This window comes from Cervus elaphus, chromosome 21, assembly GCF_910594005.1.
Source record: "Cervus elaphus chromosome 21, mCerEla1.1, whole genome shotgun sequence".
Lineage (NCBI taxonomy): Eukaryota > Metazoa > Chordata > Mammalia > Artiodactyla > Cervidae > Cervus > Cervus elaphus.
The window spans coordinates 5001611-5022562 of NC_057835.1; the positions used below are offsets into that span (position 1 = coordinate 5001611).

The 20952-nt window shown below is 56.9% G+C and overlaps 1 protein-coding gene and 1 non-coding gene across 12 annotated transcripts in view; one reads left to right on the forward strand and one right to left on the reverse strand.

Moving 5' to 3' along the window:
* The window catches only part of PPP1R16A (protein phosphatase 1 regulatory subunit 16A), a 24189-nt gene continuing 3237 nt past the window's right edge, over window positions 1-20952 (reverse strand). For 3 of the 11 annotated variants that reach the window (XM_043879723.1, XM_043879722.1, XM_043879726.1), the window contains exons 2-14: window positions 7876-7996; window positions 7579-7704; window positions 6997-7127; window positions 4176-5189; window positions 3052-3122; window positions 2830-2975; window positions 1840-1943; window positions 1639-1763; window positions 1430-1555; window positions 1276-1351; window positions 1075-1204; window positions 750-915; window positions 1-567 (exon numbers count right to left, since the gene is read on the reverse strand). In XM_043879723.1, coding sequence (XP_043735658.1) covers window positions 193-567; window positions 750-915; window positions 1075-1204; window positions 1276-1351; window positions 1430-1555; window positions 1639-1763; window positions 1840-1943; window positions 2830-2975; window positions 3052-3122; window positions 4176-4419 — 1563 coding nt within the window. In that variant the 5' untranslated portion in view covers window positions 4420-5189; window positions 6997-7127; window positions 7579-7704; window positions 7876-7996 and the 3' untranslated portion in view covers window positions 1-192. Of the gene's footprint in view, window positions 568-749; window positions 916-1074; window positions 1205-1275; window positions 1352-1429; window positions 1556-1638; window positions 1764-1839; window positions 1944-2829; window positions 2976-3051; window positions 3123-4175; window positions 5190-6996; window positions 7128-7578; window positions 7705-7875; window positions 7997-12576; window positions 12714-20952 lie in introns of all 11 variants that reach the window. The other 8 variants (XM_043879725.1, XM_043879721.1, XM_043879732.1 and 5 more) reach the window with 6 other exon arrangements.
* Window positions 9281-9387, forward strand: LOC122679740. The gene has a single exon (XR_006336525.1). It is a non-coding gene; the product is annotated as a U6 spliceosomal RNA (small nuclear RNA).

Genomic DNA, 20952 nt, shown 5'->3' on the forward strand with positions numbered 1-20952 from the left:
GCAGTGGCAGAACAGCCCTTTATCAAGGGTCACAGGACAACACTAGGTCTCTGCAGCCAGGCGCCTCCCAGGCACAGCTTCTGCCTTGGGGCTGTTCCTCAGGGAGGCTGGCAGCCTGGCCCGGGACGCGCACTGGGCACGCAGAGCGGGGGCCCGGGGCTGGGCAGTGGGGCCGCCCCAGCCGCCAGGCCCTCACATGAGCAGGCAGCACGGTCTCTTCTCCACAGGGGCCGCCTCTGAGGGGGCTGTGAGTTTCAGCAGGGGCGGGTCTCCACTCGCCCCACAGCCACTCTCCGGCTGGGGGGTCTCAGCATCCACAGGCAGGCCAGCCTCAGCAGCCTCGGGCCCCTCAGCTGGTGGTCGTTGCAGCTTCGCAGCCGCCCGCTGCCGCTTGAGCTCTGCCAGGGTGTGGTGGGCCTTGGCGCGCACCAGGGCGTCGGGGGAGGCGCTCTCCAGGGGGCTCAGCTGGTAGGAGACGCTCCGGTCCAGCCGCTTGGAGTACAGGTGCCGTCCCGGGGGGCCCCCCACTCGGCCATTGTGCGGCCTGGCCTCCTCAGGGTCCTCCTCCTGTGGGGGGAGCACGGCCCGGAGGCCATCAGCAGGCGCCCTCTGGCCTGGGGCCCCAGGCAGCACGGTGGTCCAGGAGCCAAAACAAGGGTGGGGGCGGAGCTGACCCCCGAGCGTGTGGCTCTTGTGCTTGAGGACAGGGTCACTGGCCCCACCAGGGTGTGAGGGCGGGCCGGGCTCACCTCCAGGGGCGGCGGCTGGAGCTCTGCGTCGGTCTGGCGGTCCTCATCCTCTTCCAACGGCTCGGGGCTGGCAGGCGGGGGCTGCTGCCACACGATGGCCTCCTGGGCGTGCTCCCTGCGGTACAGGCTGGTGCGCTGGGTCAGGCTCACCCGCCTCACCACCTTCCTGGGAGCGCAAGGAGAGGGTGGGGGAGACATCACCTTCCCTGCGGACTCTGCCCAGGCTGGCACCCTGGGCTGCCAGCTGACCTCAGCGGGGACAGAGCCCCAGGCCCAGCCCACGGGGCGGGGCCGCGGGGGCCTGGCGGGAGGGGTGGGCACTCACCCGCGGCTGCCGGCGCTGGAGGTGCGGCGGCGCAGCAGGGAGCGCTGGCGGCCCTGGGCACGCAGCAGGGCATCATGCTTGTGCTTCAGCTCCAGCAGCTTGGCGCGCACCTCCTCGTCCCCGCACACGTCTGCGGAGGAGCAAGGGTCATGGGCCCCGCCACGCGCCCCCTACACCACGAGGACGTGGCCCCCGGCTCACCGAGAGGCGTCTCGTCCATCAAGGACTTGCTGTTCAGGTCAGCCCCGTGTGCCACAAGCAGCTCCACCAGGCGCACCTGTGGGCCGGAGCGACAGGGCTGCTGAGGCCTGCGGAGCCTGCGGGCTCGTCAGCCCTACCACCCGCAGGCGCTCACCTGGCCCCAGTAGGCTGCCGCATGCAGGGGCTCCCAGCCGTCACGGTCCTTGGCGCTCAGGCTGGCCTGGTGGTCCAGCAGCAGGGCGGCCGCCTCGCTGAACCCGTTGGCCGCAGCGATGTGTAGCTGCAGGCACACCACCTGCACCTCAGTCCCGGCTCCACTTGGGGGAGCGCCCTCCCCCGCCCCGTCCAGTGCTGCGTCCTCACCAGCGTGGCCCCGTGGTCCTGGGGGATGTCGAGGTCGGCCCCCGCCTGCAGCAGGTTCCGGATGTCCTCCAGCATGTGCAGCTCCGGCAGGGCCCGGGCCTGCTCGATGCTGTCCTGGGTGATGCCTGTGGGGCGGGGCACTCAGGGCTCACTCTCCCAACGCAGCCTCCCCCACCGGGGGGGTGGGGGGGGTACACTAACCACGGCTGGCCATGGCTGTCTCCAGGCAGTCCAGTGTCTGCTCATCCTCACACAGGTCATAGGGCATGTTCCCATCCGTGTTGACTGCCAGGAGGTCGGCACCGCTGTGGAGAGGATGGACAGGGTGCTAGTCACGGGGCCTCTGTGCCAGGAGGGATGCCCCCGCCTCGGGCAGCACACTGTGGGGCTGTGTCCAAGGGGCCCAGGCCTCTGCTGAGAGGCAGCCCTGCTGGATGCCCCTGCATCTGTCCTTGGGCTGCTGGACTGTCAGGCGGTCTGAGCTCCCAGCCCCTGGCTCCCATGAATGTGTCCAGTGGGTCCACCTGCCCCAAGGGGTGCCAGGATTCTGGATGCCCCGGGCTGTCTGCAAGAAGCAGGGTGTCCTCTGTGGAGTGGAGTGGAGTGGGGCTGGGGCCTACACACCCACACCTCCCCATGCCCAGGCATCTGTGTGTGAGCGGGGGGACAGTCATTCACCCGCACACCCACCACTGATGCCCTCCAAGGCCAGCCGAGGGGGGGCTCCTGGATCCTGGCGAAGCTGACCACCTTTTCCATTCACCAAGGCAGGTGTTCAGGAGCCCAGCCCTGCTCTGCCCTCCCCATTAACGGCCCCACCAGTGTCCAAGTATCCCCTTGCCAATTCCTCCCTTGTGACTCTGACCAGAGTGGCATTTCTGTGCAGAACCTGGGAAGGTCAGACAACCAAAGCGGGAGGTCAAAGCCTGCCCTCAGGGAACTCCCGCAGGCGGAGGGCCACACTGCCCTGAGGCGTGCCAGTTCCCTGCGGAGGCAGCACCCTGGCCTCTGCCAGGCCCCAGCTGTGCGCACTGGGGTGCAGGCAGGGCACGCCAGTGCAAGTGGAGACGGAGACCCAGGGGAGAAGCCTGGGCTGTCTCCACATGAGCTGCCCCCTGCGGGGAAGGTCTTGTCTGCCCCGGCCCAAGAGAGATGCCCACTCTGACTACCCACGCTCCCAACGGGCCCTACCGAGCAATGAGCAGCTCCACCAGGCGCAGGTGGCCACAGGTGGCTGCGGCGTGCAACGGTGTCCAGCACTCGCTGTCGCGGGCGTTGACCCGGGCCCCAGCCTCCAGGAGCTGCTGCACCATCTCCCGGAAGTCGTCGATGCAGCTCTGCGGAGCGTGCAGCCTGAGTGTCCGAGCCCCCGCCGCAGCCCTGGCCTCCCCTCCCACCGCCAGCGGGGCTGACCTGATGCAGGGCCGTCAGGCCATCCTCATTGGCCAAATCAGGGCTGACCCCGCTCTCGAGGAACTGGCGGACTGCGGGGAGGACAAAGGCAGTCAGGGCTTGGGAGCAGAAGTTGGCCCGCGGCCTGTGCGTCCTGCTTAGGCCCCTGCCCGGGGCACCTGGGTCGCGTGCTGTGCTGTAGCCAGGACAGCAGAAGAGCACACGGAAGGCAAGAGGGACCCCAGAGCCCAGGCTGAGGGCTCGGGGCTGGGCCCCCAGGCAGGGTGTAGACGCAGCCCCCTGCCTCAGCCTCAGCCTCAGAATGCCTCCCCAGTTAGGGCCTTCCAGCCTTCCAACTCCTCCCAGAAAGGGCCCCCCAGGCCTGGGGGCCGGCATGCACCCTCAGACACCCCTCGGTCAGGTCCCATGTTCCCGCAGCCTTACACGCACACACACTCACACGCACCCCTCCCCTGGTACTTGCAGCTCCCCCCGCACCTCGGTGGCCAAGACTGAAGACCCAGGGTACCCAGGCCTGGCCCTCCCCAGCTGCACCCCCTGCCCCACAGCTCCTGTTTGCTGGCTGACCCACAGCCACCGTGCCCAGCCCCGCTTCCCTGCTCTGGGCACACCCTGCCCCTCCTCGCCCTCTGCACCCGAGCTGCCACAGCAGAGGCCCCGCCCTGGAGGGAGACAGAAGGAGCCCTCGGGAGCCTCCCTGGGAGGGCAGAGGGGCTGAGAGCAGGCACACGGCAGCGGCAGGAAGGGGGTCCTGCCTAGCCTGTCCTCCGGGAAGGCTCCGAGGGGGAAGGAAGAAGTCAGAGGCAGAGCTGAGGATGGGCGTCGAGGGGGGCCTGCCGGGCAGCCCCGCACCCTGGGTCTAATCTGCCAGGGGCGGTGGCACGTCTTTTATGGAGGCGAAGGCTCAGAACCCAGACAGGCAGGCGTCGTGGGCAACTCCCAGCACCCTGGCCAGAGGCAGAGAAGACAGCGGCTCCCAGCCCACTCCACCTTGGCCCCCGGCCCAGCAGGGCCCTCTGCAGGCTGCCCTGGGCTCCCACCCGGAGGCTGCAGCTCCTGAGGCTTGCATGAGTAGTGGGGACAGGGCTGCCGGCCAAGCAGGCCCGGACTTCAGCCACACTCACCTTCTTCCAGGTCATTCCGGGCAGCCGCCTCGAGGAGGGTGACGCTGGGCGGGAAGAGCACGCGCTTTCGCACCGCGCCCTGTGGCGGCTGCCCCGGGCCCCTGCGGCTCTGGGCCTCCTTCTCAGCCTGGGCCCACGCCTTCACCTGCTGGGCCCGTCGCTTCTGGGCGTGCTTCAGCCGCTCCTGCGTGCTCATCCTGCCCACCATGGGCATCTCTGCCAACAGTTCCAGGTGCTCGGCCATGGCGGGGGCTGCCTGCCAGGGGGGGTGCGGGGGGCACCAACCGGGGCAGCACAGGGGCCAGGCTGGGCCTGAGGTGGGGGGCAGCTGTCTGGACTGGCTCCCTCAGGGGCATCCCCTCCCGAGGTTCGTGGCCTCTGTGCCTGGCAAGGCTGGGTCAGGAGGCCCCACGCTGTGACCAGGCCCGGACAGGTATGAGGGCCACGGGCCCCAGGCAGAAAGGCGGCGTGGGAGGGCACCTACAGCCCGCCTCCCGGGGCCCGAGCACCTTGGCCGCTCGATGGGCAGGGCCTTCCACCCGCGTGGGATCAGGAGGACACCCTGCAGGAAGCAGGCGGGACCTGGCCAGCGTCAGTCCAGGGTCTGAAGCTAATCACCCAGATGACAAGGCTGCAGCTCCCGGCTCCTCACGCAGGGGCAGGGCAGGGCAGGGCAGGGCAGGGCAGGGCACACACCCCTGGGAGCCCAGAGAGCCCTTGCCTTCCAGTCTTAGGAGACCAGGTGGGGTCCAGGGGCAGCCATGGCCGGGCCTTCCTCCCCCGCCGCCCCCCAGCACCCCCAGCCTTCCGGGTGTCAGTGCTAAGAGGAGGTGCGGCAGGAGGGAGGGCTGGGCGGGTGTGTGTCCAGAGTCCGGGTGTCCTGGTCCCCGGCGCCTGGGGCTGATGCTCTCTAGGCAGGCAGGGCACCCAGGGCCCGGCAACTGTCTTCAGGAAGGGCCCCCTTTGGAGTAGCCAGCGGCCGAGCTGCATACGCAGGTGCTCCCTCCTGCTGGCCTGAGAGGAGGAAGCAGGAAGTCATCAGGGCTGGATGGGGACAGGCCACCCCCCCCCCACCCAGAGCCCTGCCCTGCAAGAAAACCTTGTGCAGCCCACTTTCTGGCCCCACACTCAGCGTTTCTCTGCAGCTCAGAGAAAAGAGCAGACAGACAGCACACCCGCTCACAGCAGGCCTCTGGCCAGGCGGCCCCTCAAGTCCCCATGTTGGCCCTTGACCCGTCTGCCCTCGGGCTGGGCTAGGCAAGCTCACTTTCTCCTGCAGCTCTGTCAGACTCCTGAGGGCGCCCAGGCCACCCTGCTCCTTGGCTGCAGAGGGTGGAGGGCATGGCCTGTGATGGCCATGAGCTGCTCACCGCCCGAGTCTGGGCCTCTTCCTTGCCAGGCTTTCTAGTTCAGGCCACTCAATCCCCCCTCAGCTGTCCTGGGCTACATGCAAGCCTTGCTTGTGTGAACATGAGCACAGTGGCCTGCCTGATCTGGGAGCTGTCGGGACAGATAGCCGGGCAAGCAGCTGGGCTGCGGCACAGCCCCACAGTCCCCACCATGGACTGTCTTGCCCAGCACGCCTGGTGTGGTCACCGGGCACGGTCTCAGGACACTGCTCAGGAGGCCGTGGCCAGGCCCCACCTAGAAGGTGCCCCCGCAGCTCAGCCTGCCCACCAAGAGGCCCCCTTCCCACTCGGACAGACCTCATGGCCATCTGGAGACTGACCAGCCTTCCTTTGACCAGACTTGTACTATTGAGTGCCACTTCCTTCTGGAAGGAAACTGTCCTGGGCCAGGTCAGGTCAGGTCAGGCCTCTCCAGCCTGGGGACCCCCAGTGTACCCAGAGCCTCACTTCTTGGGTCAACCTGGCCCTGGACTTGGCTGGCACTCCACCATTCCCTCTGCTAGCCTGGCCTCAGAGGCTTCCTGGGGACAGGATGGGGGACCAGTGAGGCCAGGAAAGAGCTTTCCAGGTAGCACCCCTGCTCTGTGCAGCCCGCCCCCTGCTGGCCAGCTCTGCCGGCTGCAGGGCCGGCACAGAAGCTGCCCAGGCCCAGACTGCCTGCCTGGGTCTCCTGGTGCCCCGTGTCCTGCCTCTGACTGCTCCCCACCCATGAGGCCCCGGCCAGACCCAGGTGTGGCAGGGCTTTCTGCCTCCCTGCTGGCCACTTACAGGTCCCTCATGCTCCCCTGGAGAGACTGAGCACCCCCTCCTGCCCACCTGTGGGACGTGCATCTCTCTGGAGTCGGCCTCGGGGCCTGCCAGGGAGGCCAGCCTCAAGAGCCTGCCCCACGAGACCATAGGAAGGAGCAAGGCTGGCTGCCTTCTGCCTGGGCCTCGCCCCCGCCCTACCCCTACTGCCCAGGGGGGCAGGAAGGGCGGGGGCTCGACAGAGACCCGCTCTCTGTGGGCCCCACACCCTCGCCAGGCAGTGCGTGCTGGAGATGCTGTCGGCCTGCTGGGCTGCAGCGGTGGAGCCGGGCACTCACCCCACTCTGGGGGCCCACCTGCCTGAATCCCCAGGTCCCCTCTGGGTTCCTTCAGCAGTGCTCCTTGCAGGAAGCTGCCTGAGGGCAGTCTCAGTGTGACCTTGGGCCTCTGAGCAGCCTCCCCAGAGAGAAAGGTGACCCATCGGCGTCCAGGGACCCCGGGCAGTGGGCGTCCATCCTGGGAGCATCTCCAGGAGGGCAGCACAGTGCCCAGCCCCGCCCGGGCTGAGTCTGAGCTCTCTGCCCGCTCCCCCACACAGCCTCTGCCCTCTCTGCCACCTCCCCCAGCCATAGTCCAGGAACAGCCCCCTGGAGCCGAAGACTTACTCCTGACTGAGCCACAGAGGCCAGCACAGCTCGGCAGAGTCCCGGCAACTGACCACCTCACGACACCCAGGCTGAGGGGGGCTGAGCAGGGCAGCTGCAGCCTCCATCCACAAATCCTGCCCCAAGCCTCCCTGGAATGTCAGAGATAATCTGCACAATTTTTCCAGTTCTCAGCTCCACGCCTGGGGTATGGGACGAGGTGGGAGGAGCTTTCCGGAAGGACCACGGAGAATGCCCCCCTCCTCTGAGCCAGCACCACCGGAAGGCCTCAGAGTCTGTTGGGAGTGGCCCTGGGCCCTCAGCGTGGACAGATCCACGCCCAGCCTGAGTGCCTCAGGGGCCCCTCCACACCCACAGACACCCTGCTCCAGTGTCTCCACCCTCCACCTGGGAAACTGAGGCCAGGCCTGAACCCTGGTGCCCTGCTGAGACTCCCCCAGGCTGCCTCACGTGCATGCCCAGCATCTGTGTGAGAATCAGGGTCACAGCAAGAGCCCAGTGCCAGAGTGGGTGGCGGGGGCATGACCTGCGGGGGGTGCGTGACCTGCAGAGAAGGAGAAGTTGGGGAGGGAGGGTGCCCACCTTCCCTCAGGTTCTGGGGCTTCACATTCTGGCTGCTGGGGCTGGTCCCTGTGGCTTTATCGACAAGAGCGAATGGTGGGGCAGGCGTGCTCCTGGCTCTGGGAAGGGTGAGGTGTGAGGCACCACCTGCAGAGTCACACAGAGACACGCCCTCAGCAGGGGAGGCCGTGGGGCCAGGGCTCCATGGAAAAAACCCTGAGACAGAGCTGACCCCTCCCGGTTGCAGGCAGGGACTGGGAGGCAGGACTCCCCCGATCCCACCCCGGCTCTGGCCTCCCGGCCCCCTGCTCAGCTCACCTGGGACACCGCCAATCCCCGCCTCACGGCCAGCTGCCGAGGGCACGAGTCTGCAGGGGGTGCCGCTCGTCCCCGCCCTCTGCACACCCGCCGGGTCTGTTTCCAGGGCGAGAGCCAGAACCTGGAGGGAGGCCTCGGGTCAGTGTTGCTCGGGGACGGGGCCGAGGCCCCAAGACAGGGCCTGACTCCTAACCCTTGTCTGGCCGTACAGCTCTGGGGGGCCCTGGGTGGGGCGAGGGGCACAGGCCTTAGTGCAGGCACAGGCTGGGCTCTGCGAGGAAGAGGGCATGGTGCCCGGACCCTGTGTTGGCCCCGCAATGGGTCCACCTGTCAGGCCCAGGGGGCGCGGGTGGCGCCGGCCGCGGGGGGACAGGCTGCGGAGCTGTGAGCGGCTGAAGGCAGGGGCCGGGCCGAGCAGCTGGATGGCTGGCGTGGCGAGCATGGAAGGCCTGCTCACCTTCCGTGATCTGGGGGTGCTGCCAAGGGCACCATCATCACAACACGCGTGCAGGGCAGCCCCCAGCAGGCCTGCTCTGGAAGGCTCCAGGAGCTAGAGCCGCAGCACACGTGTCAGGCCTGCTGCCGCAGCAGCGCTCAGCCCTCCTCATCCACTTCAGGGTCATGACGTGAGGCCCTGAAGGCTGTATGAGGGAGCTACCTATACGCCACCATGCAAAGGTCACTAAGAAGCAGTGTTCAGCGAAGAACCAGGGACTCACACTCTGAACACGAGACACGGCTTCGCTGCAAACACGCCTGTAAACCTGAGACGCACAGGCAGGCCCGGGGGCTGTGGGGCAGGTGGCTGAGAGCTCGGGCCACTCCTGCCGTTCAGCTTCTGAGCCTCGTGAGGGCAGATCTCCTCGAAACAATGTTAAGCGCTCTGTCTGGGGAGGGCAGGTGTGAGCATGGCTGCCAGGTATTCGGTCGGCCTGGGGGGCGGGGATGTAACAGGCCCAACAGGCTGTGGGAGCCACAGAGGCTTCCAGATGCATGAGAGGTGTGATCAGATCCAGGGAGCAGAGGGCCCTGGCAGGAGACACGAGGGGACCCACACCCCCACCTGACGGTGGGGATGGGGGGAGCGCCTCGGGAGGAGGGCCAGCAAGAGGCAGATGGAGGAGGGAGACCCCTGAGAACTGGGACAGGGAGCATCCAAGGTGAGCAGGGCCACAGACACCCCTGAAAGAGGGTCTGGAAGGGAGGGGTCTGCGGAGGCGCAGGAGTCATGCAGGGCTGGGGAGGGGTCTGCAGGAGGCACGCGGGGCGGGACGCATCGCAGACACAGCTGTGCGGAGGGACAACCGCAGGAGGCCCGGACCATCCGTGTGACCCCAGTAAGGGGTGGGCCTTTCTAGCCTGACAAAACCCAGAAACCAAAAGGGAGATTAACAAATCCCATCCTGTGCTCGCTTCGGCAGCACATATACTAAAACTGGAACAATACAGAGAAGATTAGCATGGCCCCTGTGCAAGGATGACACGCAAATTCGTGAAGCGTTCCATATTTTTAGGCAATAAATGCTGGAGAGGGTGTGGAGAAAAGGGAACCCTCTTACACTGTTGGTGGGAATGCAAACTAGTACAGCCACTATGGAAAACTGTGGAGATTTCTTAAAAAACTGGAAATAGAACTGCCATATGACCCAGCAATCCCACTTCTGGGCATACACACTGAGGAAACCAGATCTGAAAGAGACATGTGCACCCCAATGTTCATCGCAGCACTATTTATAATAGCCAGGACATGGAAGCAACCTAGATGCCCATCAGCAGACTAATGGATAAGGAAGCTGTGGTACATATACACCATGGAATATTACTCAGCCGTTAAAAAGAATTCATTTGAATCAGTTCTAATGAGATGGATGAAACTGGAGCCCATTATACAGAGTGAAGTAAGCCAGAAAGATAAAGATCATTATAGCATACTAACACATATATATGGAATTTAGAAAGATGGTAATGATAACCCTATATGCAAAACAGAAAAAGAGACACAGATGTACAGAACAGACTTTTGGACTCTGTGGGAGAAGGCGAGGGTGGGATGTTTCGAGAGAATACCATGTATATTATCTTTGGTGAAACAGACCACCGGCCCAGGTGGGATGCATGAGACAGGTGCTCGGGCCAGGTGCACTGGGAGGACCCAGGGGAATTGGGTGGGGGGTGGGGGTGGGAGGGGGGATCGGGATGGGGAATACATGTAACTCCATGGCTGATTCATGTCAATGTATGACAAAACCCACTGCAATGTTGCGAAGTAATTAGCCTCCAACTAATAAAAATAATTGAAAAAAAAGAAAAAAGAAAACTACTAATCAGTATTGCTATAAACATAGACACAAAAATGTTCAACAAATGTTAGCAAAAAAAAAAAAACAAAAAAAAACACAAACAAATCCCATCCTGCTAGGTTTTTTTAATGTCCGCACTGTGAAAACAAAACAAAGCCTATAAAATCAAAAGACAGATGGGCAACTGGGCAAAACATCTGCAGTAAACAGGACGAAGTGGTCCTTACATCAGTTATGACAGCTGCACACAGATGGAGCACGGACTCCACTGCAAACACCTGGCCGACACTCAATCCAGGCAAGCGGGAAGCAGGACACGCCAGCTCGGGGAGACCCTGCCCACTTGTGGACAGCATCCATGGCTGGGTCACAAAGACTGAGGGCATCAGCCAGGAGGATATACCTACTGAGTGCCTACTGAAGTGTAGAGAGCCTTCGACCTGCTCAGCCAAGGTGCCGCCCTGCAGGCAGCCCGCCTGGCATGCAGGAGGTCTCCTCACGTGACTCGGCTGCAGTCCCGAGGCAGGGCCCTGCCACCCTAGAGCCTCTCCTGGCACGCGAGGCAGGCAGCATGCAAGCTGCAGGAGAGAAGCGGCCCCGCTCCCCGCCCTGACACCCCCCAGAGCCAAGTACAGCTCAGTCTGCTCTCCCCCTTCCCGCCAGCCTTCTCTGGGGGCTGCTTTTTCTCTCCCCACTTCGCCCCAGGCCTGGAAGTGCCACCCCCTGTTCCTGCTGCAGCCTGCAAGCCCCTGAGTCCTGGCTGACACGTCCATTGGCTGCGCCAACCACCCACCCCATCCCTTGCCATGGGCATTGTGCCCCATCGCTGTGTCAGGTCCAATTCCTGGTGGTCTCAATATCCCTGTGGACTACCCTTCAGCCCCTGCCCCTCCTCGGTGATGACCTCACCCTCGGCCTCAGCGGTTCCTTGGACTCCATCACCTCCAGGAACTCCCCCAAACCCGCCCTGGCATTTCCGTTCCACAGCCGGGTTCTCTGCCACCACCCTCTCCCAGCTCACTCCTGACCGCAGCACCCCAGAGCCCCAGCCTGTCTTGTCCTCAAACAACAGCTTCGAGCTCAGCCTCACAGGCTCCCAGGCCCTGAGCTTGTGGGAAAGTCCTGCCTGGCCCAACATAATGGCTTCGAGGTGGAATGTACCAGCCAAGCTGCTGACTGAAGACCACACTCAGACTTGACAGCCCCAAAGCCTTCCACTCCCTTCTTCCTCATCCTCACATTCAGCTGCTGACATGTTTCCTGACAAGACAGAAGCCATCAGAAGAGGACATCCACCTCCATGAAAAAGCCAGCAACCATGGAGCCCACTACAGGGCCTTCCCGGGCCTCGAAGGCCCCTCACCCCCGGGCCTCCAGCACCCTGGGGAGGACCCAGGACCCGGGCTCCCAGCACCAGCTCCCTGCTCCAGCCCCTTCCTATCAGCGGAGTGATGATCTCAACATAATTCAAGAAACAACAAATCTCACTGGAGGAGACGAGGATGCTTGCTACCACTAACTCTGTTCATACTGTATTGAAGGTTCTAGCCAACGCAACAGGGCAAGAAAAAGCAATAAAAGCAGTAAGACTGGGCAGGGTGAGGGACGTCCTGACAGGCCAGCGGTTAGGACTCGGTGCTTTCACCAATGGGGCCCAGGTTCAGTCACTGGTTGCAGAACTAAGATTCCACAAGCCAGATGCTGCAGCCAAAAGACACACACACACACATGTATATAAAAGAACAGGAAGGGGAGGAAAAAACTCAGTATTTGAAAATGACATATTAAAAAAAAAAAAAAATGAAAATGACATATTGTGTACGATAAAAACCTGCAAAGTCCTAAAAAACTAAGAGAATATGAGAACACAGCAATAGTGATAGATACTAGGCTAACGTACAAAAATAAATTATATTTGTAAATGCCAGCAACAGTTAGAAGATAAAATTGTAACGACGCTATTTACGTCCAAAAGCGTCAATGTGTATGAATAAATCTAATAAAAGATGTGCAAGACCTCCACACAGAAGACCACTGAAACTTCTTAAGGAGTTCACAAGAGAACAACCAAAAGGGACAGACCGCACGTAGGGATCAAAAGACTATGAACCATAATGATGCCATTTCTCCCCAAATTTAGCCAAGACTCAACGCAATCCCAGTTAAAATCCCACTAGTTCTATTTGAAACTCAAACAATTCTCCATTTAACAGGGAATGCCAAAGAGCAAGACTTGTCAGTAAAACCGTAAAAAAAAGGACAACAGGCAGTACTTAGAGAACAGAGCCAGGGGACAGAAGGGAGTCCAGAAACAGACACTCGCCTACGACAGTGCCCCGCGGCAGAGCAGGCCGTCTCACTGAACGCGGCGGGCCGGCCCACGGCGCGAGGAGATGCTCACCTTCACCCCTGCCCAAGCTGGGCGTCCACACGTGACTGGTGAAGCCGGGACCACGAAGACCTGACGCCAAAAGCACAGTCTGCTCGATGAATGAGACAGGTCTCAGCACAACTGCAGTGCTCTGTCCTGCAGGGGACCTGAGGAGGAGACAGGCTGTAGACCAGGGAGCAAACGGAGACGGACCCCGCGGCGGGGCCTCCCGCTGCGCCTGCCCCTTCCCCTTCACCCCACAGCCACCACCCACGGCGCCACAGCCGCCGCTGCCCCCAGGCGGACGTCTGAGGGACGGGCGGGGAGACCCACACAGCCACCCGCTGCCCACCTCCAGGAAGGAAGGAGCACCCAGGCCAAGTGAAGTGTGGGCACAGAGGCCCAGAGAAAGACTCCTGGCGGGTCTGGGGGGGGGGGGCAGGCAGGCAGGTGTAGGGAGGCGCAGGGCATGGCCAGCCCTCACCTCCAGGAGGGGCGGTGACCACACTGAAGGTGAAGCTGGGGTACCAGCCCAGGCTGCTCCCTCCAGCCCGCTCCTGCCCCAGCCCCTCTGGGCCTGCACCTCACGGGCCCCTGCCTGCTGCCCTGCCCCTGGTCAGGGGTCCAGCTCTCTCCACACTCAGCCCCGGGGCATTGAAAACACAAGCCTCAACCCAGTCACCCCTCGCCTGAAATGGTCCAAAAGCCCTGCTGGCCCCATGAGGTCTGTGCAGCTCAGCCAGCCCATCGAATCCCGGGCCAGGCCCGCTCCCAGCCCGGCCCTCAGCGGCCCTGCCCACTGCCCCACTATCGGGCCTGTACCCGGGATGGGCACACAGCCTCCCACAGGGTATCGGGGTGCCCTCTTAAAATCTTTTTATTGTGAAGTGTGATACTATGAAAATGAATAAACAGAAACCTCATTTACAAATCCAGGCAGGGGATCTCCCCAGTGGTTAGGACTCCACACTTCCACTGCATGGGGCCCAGGCTCAATCCCTGGTTGGGGAACTAAGATCCCACAAGTCATCGGGTGGGGCCAAAAAGACAAACAAAAATAAAGCAAATGAAATAAGAGGGAGTCCAGCAGCCAGAAGGGAGCACTCTCACACCCTGTCACTTCAACTGCAGGTCCCACAGGGGCAAGGTTACTACAACACTACCTGGCAGAACGAAAGCAGATCTTCTCCCCATCTGGCAACAGCGCAGCCAGTGAGAAGCACCACACTCAGTTTCCTCCAAAGGGCTCTCTGTTCATAACAGCTCCTCACACCCCCCTTCTCCTCCTTAAGTTTCCCCTCCTGTGTCCTCGGTGCTTGCCTGTGGTTCCCCATGGGCTACAGGTCCTGATTTGCAGTTGTTTGCTCCTCTGAAATAAATCCATTTCCCTGATAAAATAACTGGTTGTTTTAAATCAGTAATACAAGTCCTGAAAGTGCAAAAATCACAATGCACAAAAAATGGAGATGCAAACCCATGTGAGCTCCACCCCATCAGGATGGCACCAAGCAGCTCAGAGCCCTCCTACACTCCTCCATGTAGTGACCACCACCTCACCTTTCTTCATGCCAACACCCTCCACGCCCCTCCTGAGCTCAACCTGGTGCTGACAGGCCGGAGTTCCATATGGAGCCGTGCCCCATGCTCTGGGCTGCCTCACCCCCACTGTGTGGGATTCACCCACTCCAAAGCGTGTAACTCCAGGCTTTCTCCCTTTGGCTGAGTAACAGCCCACTAGGAGCCTGTCTGCACAGCCCAGGGCACACTCTGATGGGTGTGGGCCTGTGAACACCCTATCCACTGACACTGGTGTGCAGCCGCCAGCCACAGGCTGTGACGTGAGTCAACAGACACTACCACTGCTCCCCAGAGCTATACCAGTTTCTCCTCCCAACAGCGAAGGGGAAACAGTCCAGTTGGTTTTATTCTTTTTGTCGCTCTTTGCGCAGTGCTCAGTTTGCAGTTGTCTGAGTATTAATGAGATGAGACATCTTTCTGAAAACAAGTCTCCTATATTATCTTCTAAAGGGAGGCTAGTCTGCATCACATTTAGTTCTGCAGTCCACCTGGAGTTAATGTTTGTGTCTGGTGTGAAGAAGGAAATCTGTGGAGTTGTAAAATATGCCTGCAGAGTAACCGACACGCCTCCCTTCAAAAGGTAGACCTAGTCCTCCCCCCACCTTTAGTGTGGGTGGTGGCACTTCCACACTTGCTGAATGCCTATGGTCAGAGTGTGAAAGGCGCCCTGACTGCACCCCTGCTCTCCTCCAGGCTACTCACTCAGGGGAAGCCAGCCACCCGGAAGCAGACCCTTCCCCCGAGTCAAGCCTGCAGATGTGGGAGAGAAGCGCTGTGTTTGGGGGCAGTTGTTGGACATCAGTATATAACTAGTACAGGCTCCAATTTCATGTTTTTTCCATAAAAGTGATAAAGTGTTAGTCACTCCATCGTGTCCAACTCTTTGCAACCCCATGGGCTGTAGCCCACCAGGCTCCTCTGTCTGTGGGGTTTTCCAGCAAGAATACTGGAGTGGGTTGTCCTTCCCTTCTCCAGGGGATCTTCCTGACTCAGGTACTGAACCCAGGTCTCCTTCATTGCAGGCAGATTCTTTACCGTCTGAGCCACCAGGGAAGCCCCTTTTTATTCTGTATTTATATCCAATTGTCCCAGCACCATCATTTAAAAGTTGCTTCTCTCCATGTTGTTCTGCAGTGCCACTTTGGTAATAAATTAAGTTCCTATACGTACATGTGATTCAATGGACATGAGTTTGAGCAAACTCCGGAAGACAGTAAAGGACAGGGAAGCCTGGCATGCTGCAGTTCATAGGGTCGCAAAGAGGCGGACACGACTTAATGACAGAACGACAACATACATGTGAGCCCGTCAAGACTTCTGACTCCGTCCCACCAGTCCCTACAACATCCTACCCGCTGTGACTTTGTAATGAGTCTCCTCTCTGGCTCCCCAGCCCTCTTTCTTGCTGGGGGCGCTAAGTCCTGCTCCCCTTCTGGCCTCAGCTGCCCTTCTGACCCACCCGTGAGATCTGAGTCCTTTCTCAGACTCCCCTCAACAGTAGAACCACAGGAAAGTGAAGCCCTTTCAAAGCTGTGACCTATAAATGTGACATTTCCTTTGGCTTAGCTACAGCTGCCCAGCCTCTATCCTGTGAGGGACGATGAACCCAGGATGCTGGCACACGTGTACACGTGATGCTGGCAGCTGCCTTGGCCCAGGGCCAGAGCACGCACTGGAGGCCATTTGGACCATGTGAGGAAGGGGCTGCAAGCTCAGCAGCAGTGTTGTGGGGGCTGGAAAATCTGGAAGGGTCCCTCACCAGAAACCAGGGGAGCCCCAAAGCTCCCTCCTCCACTGCCTTTCCGTCAGCCACCCACCCCTAAGGAAATCTAAAGCCCAACTCACAGCAAGGTATGAGAAGTCTAGATGGCCAAATGAAAGAAGTTAGGCAACTGGAGGCATCTGCATGTCAAGAGTCTTGGAGAACCAAGGATAGACGCCAGCCCTGGCCACTCTCACTGCCGAGGGCCTGGGTTCCATCCTTGGTTGGGGAACTAAGATCCCACAAGCCACACAGAACAGAGGGGGAAAAGCCCAGCCCTCTCTCAGCTAAGAGGAGAAAGGACGGCTTCCAGAGGCCTGAGCACCACACCTTCCCAGCGGCCAGGTTCCAGGCTCGACGCCCCGCCGCCCACAGCCATGCGAGCCTCGTGATTCCCGTGCGGTCTGGAAACGAAGGCTTGTCAATTCAGCAGTGTCCAAACCAGAATACTGGAAGCGGGATTTGGAGAGGGCACCGTTGGGACGCTCGGCCTGAGAAGAACGGGTGCACAGGCTCTGCACGGCCACGGGTGCACACACGTGTCCCCACGAACCAAGGCAAGCTCATGGTCCATTTACAGGTGCCTGACATGAGCGGGAAGAATGGTGGGAGCCCCGTGGCTGGGGGCCGTGGCAGGGAGAGGCGTCTGGAGCGGCCTGAGGCCAGAGACTCTCCAGCAGACCTGAAACACGATGCTGCCGACCCTGTGAGCCTGAGTGCTCACCTAGGCGTCCCGTGAGGGGACAGCCGGTGCTCAGTGTCTGGCTCTGCAGACAGAGAGACTGACATGTCTCCAGCTTCTGTGCCACGGGGCCGTGCACTCGCGTGCAGAGTAAATGTCACTCTGCCAGCCATGCAGCGTGACACCAAAGGCATGCTCCACTTCCGGCTGTATAAACAGAAGAACTGGAGGCCGGGACTCAGCTATTTGAACACCCATGTTCACAGAAAAACTGTTCACAATTGCTACAAAGCAGAAACAACTCCAGGGCCCAATGCCAATGGACAGATGAAGAAATAAGATGTGGTACGTATACATACACAATGGAATATTCAGCCATACAAAGGAATGAAATCCTGACATATGCCAGAAATGTATCAAATAAAAGGACACATGTATGATTTCCTTTTATATAATAGGTAAATTCAGACATAGAAAGCAGGGGCTGGGGCAGCTGGTGTAAGGAAATAGTGTTGAATGGACAGAGTTTCTGTTTCAGGTCATTCAAAAGTTCTGGAAATTAAGAATGATGATAGCTGCACAAGACTGCAAATGTATTATTCAAGTAAACAGACCATATGCTGGAATGCAACACAAGATTCAGCGAGTTTACATGGAAAGAAAGCATACAGAGAATGTTCACTGACCACAACAGAATTAATCTAGAACTCAGTAACATAAAAATATCTGGAAAAATTCCCAAATATTTGGAAACTTTAAAGCATACTTCTAAATAACCTACAGGCTAAGGAAGGAATCAAAATGGAAAGTAGAAGATATTTTGAACTGAATGAAAATGAAAACACATCAAATACAGTAGATGCATTTAAAGCAGGGCTTAGCACTCCCTTACTGGAAGAATCCACCTGCCCCTGCAGAGGACACAGGTTTGGTCTCTAGTCCGGGAAGACCCCACATGCCAGGGGGCAAGTAAGCCTGTAAGCCATGACTACTGAGCCTGTACTCTGGAACCCTCAAGCTGCAACTCCTAAAGCCCACACACCACAACTAGACAACAGCCCCCGCTCAGCAATAAAGACCCAGAGCGACCGAAAACAAATAAATAAAACAAAGCAGAGTTTAGAAGAAAACTTAATTTTGAATGTATAAATAACAGGGATGGTCAAATCAATCACCAAAGCTTCCAACTTAATAAGAAGCTAGAAAAAAAGGAGAAAATTCAACCCAAACTAAGTGAAGGGAATTAATAATAAGAACAAAAAATAATGAAACAGAATAAGTGGGGAATTCCCTGGTGGTCCAGTGGTTGGGACACCATGCTTCCACTGCAGGGGCCACAGATTCAACCCCTGGTCGAGGAACTAAGATCCCACATGCCTTGTGGACCAAAAAAAAAAAGAGAAAGAAAACAGACAAAAAGAGAATACTAAAACTAAAAGTTGCTCCTTTGAAAATATTAATAAAATCAATAAGACTCTCACCAAACTGATCAAGAAATGAAGACAAAAATGACCAAAATCGTGAAAGAAATACAGGCTCACTACAGATCCTACAGACAACTAAATGGGAACGTTCTGAACAATTTATGATCATAAACTTAACAACTTAAGTCAGGGATCAACAAACTACAGCCTATGGACCAAATCAGCTTACCATCTCTTTTGTAAATAAAGTTTTATTAGAAAAAAACATGCTCAATTGTTCACGTATTATCTGTGGCTGTTGTGTGTTAGACAAAGAACTGAGCAATCACAACAGAGACCATATGGCCTGAAAAGCCTAAAATATTTACTATTTGGCCCTTTATACGTATATTTTAAAAAACTGCCATGTTTGACTTAGATAAATGGGCAAATTATCTGAATGAAACAAATTATCAAAATGGAGTCAAGAAGAAATAGAAAACCTGAACAGTCCTATAACTATTAAAGGAATTAAATTTCTAATTAAAAACTTTCCCACAAAGAAACTCCATAGTTTGCTATTTAAACAAGAAAATCAACAGAAGCAGAAAAAGACTTGGAAAAATTCAGTATCCATTCATGATTTTTGCTTTTCTTATTTTTTTCCATTCATGATTTAAAAAAAAAAAAAAAAAAAACAACCTTAGAAAACTAGGAATAAAAGGAAAACCCCTCAATCTGGTAAAACCCTCGGGACTGAGAGCAAGGTAAGAGCATCGACTCCTACCACTCCTCAACACTGCAACCCCCAGGCAGTGCACTAAGGCACGAAATAAAAGGCATACAGATGGAAAGGAAGATAACGCCTTAGATGCAGGTGGCATGTAGAAAGATTTGTAGAAAATCCTTAGAAATCTACAGTAGGGCTACTCGAACAAATGACTATATTTAGCAAGGTTGCAGGATACAAAGGACAGTACACCAAAATCAAATTTATGTCTCTGAACTAGTAACAAAGGATTGGAACATGTCAAATGTTAAATATATCATTTGCAAAATTTGTGTCTCCAAACAGAACGGGCGCTGACACTGGCTGCTGAGGGCAGAGCCTGGTCTACTTCCCCCTCAGTACGGCTTGAACGCAGTTAATCAATCACTTCTAAGGAACAGACGGAAACAAAGCCTGAAGCCAGGTGGCGCCAGCTCGGGACCAGGTCCTGGATGGCGGTGCAGCCTCTCGCTTGCAGGCTCTCTCCTGGACCGCGGGCCTGGGGGTGAGGCTGCCCAGCGTCTGGGAGGGCGGGACCAAGAGCCTGGCTGGCCCTCAGGGAGCCGCCCAGTGGAGCATCCCCAACGCCCGTGAGACCTGCAACCAGAACCACTCAGCCAAGCCACTGTACAATTCCATGGCAGCTGTGAGAGAACAAAAATTCATTGTTTTAAATCATAATGTTTAAGGGTAATTTGTTATACAGCAATAGATAATTAATACAGAGACCTACATAAATGGAGTAATATGTACCATGCTCTACATTCTTACAATGTCAATTCTTCCCCTGACAGATCCCTAGCTTCGGTACAATCCCAGTCAAAATGCCAGTAAGCTCTTTTTGAGGAACTGACAAGCCAATTCTCACATTTACATAGAACTACATCATATCTTGAAGAGCCAAAATGATTTGAAAAAGAAAAACCAAGTTGGAAAAGTACTTATACTTGACCTTAAGACTTATTTTAAAGCTAAGATAATCAAATCTGCAGGATATGAGCAAAAAGATCAATGAATAGAGAATCCAGAAGTCCACCCACACATACTGTCAGCAATGGAGTTAAGGTAACACAATGAGGAGAGGGTGGCCTTTCAAAATGGTGTTGGAATGCCCAGTTATCAAAGGAAAACAATGACCCCTGACCTCTTGACCATTAAAGAAAGCATAAACCATAAAGAAAAAAATAACAAATTGAACTTCATCAAAATTATAAGTATTTGTCTGTTTAAGACACTGGTGACAAAATTAAAAGTCAAGCCACAGACTGAGGACATTTTTTCAATACTTGTATCTGGCAAAGGACTTGCACCCTAAACATATAAGGAATTCTTAAAGCTTGATGAGATGACCCATTTTTTATGGGTAAAACATCTGGACACGTCACAAAATAAGATATACAAATGACCGAGCAGGCAAATGAAAAGATGTGTAACACCATTCATCATTAGGAAATGCCAACTCAAGGCACAACAAGCCATCAACACTCACAAGAAGGGTTAAACTTTCAAAGAATGACAAAAGGACACAGAACAACTGGGAATGTAACATGATTTCCCATTTTAGAAAATAGTTGTGGCACTTTTTGTATAGAGTGAAATACAACCATCATTTCTGTCATCTCAACCCAAGAGAAATAAAATGTATGTCCATACAAAGACTGGTAAACATGAATATTCACAGCAGTTTTATTCATAATAGCCGAAAACTGGAGGGAACCGAAATGTCCATCAACGCGTGTGTGTATGGAGTAAACAGTGTACCTATACAATGGAATACCAAACCGTCCAACAAGAAAAACAATGAACTATGGAGACATGCAGCAATCTGAATTACCAAAACATTCTGTCTGGCGAAAGGAAGTCAGACACAAAAGTCTTCATCCTTTATGCATCCACTTATGTGAAATTCTAGGAAAAGATAACAGGGACAATGAATCTATAAAAACAAAAGCAGATCAGTGGTTGCCTGGGACAGGGAAGACAGTGGACAGAGCACAGGGAAAGGGACTTTCAGGGATGAGGGAAATGCTCTGTGTCTGGATTATGGTGGCATTTACAAGGAGCATACATCTATCAAAATCCACCAAATTATTTTATATAGGTGCCTTTTATTATATGTAAACTACACCTCAATAAAGTCGGATGTAAAAAAATAAAAGCATACAACCTAAGTCTTCCCCTGGCCTCTAACTCCACGTGATCTGGCCCCTCC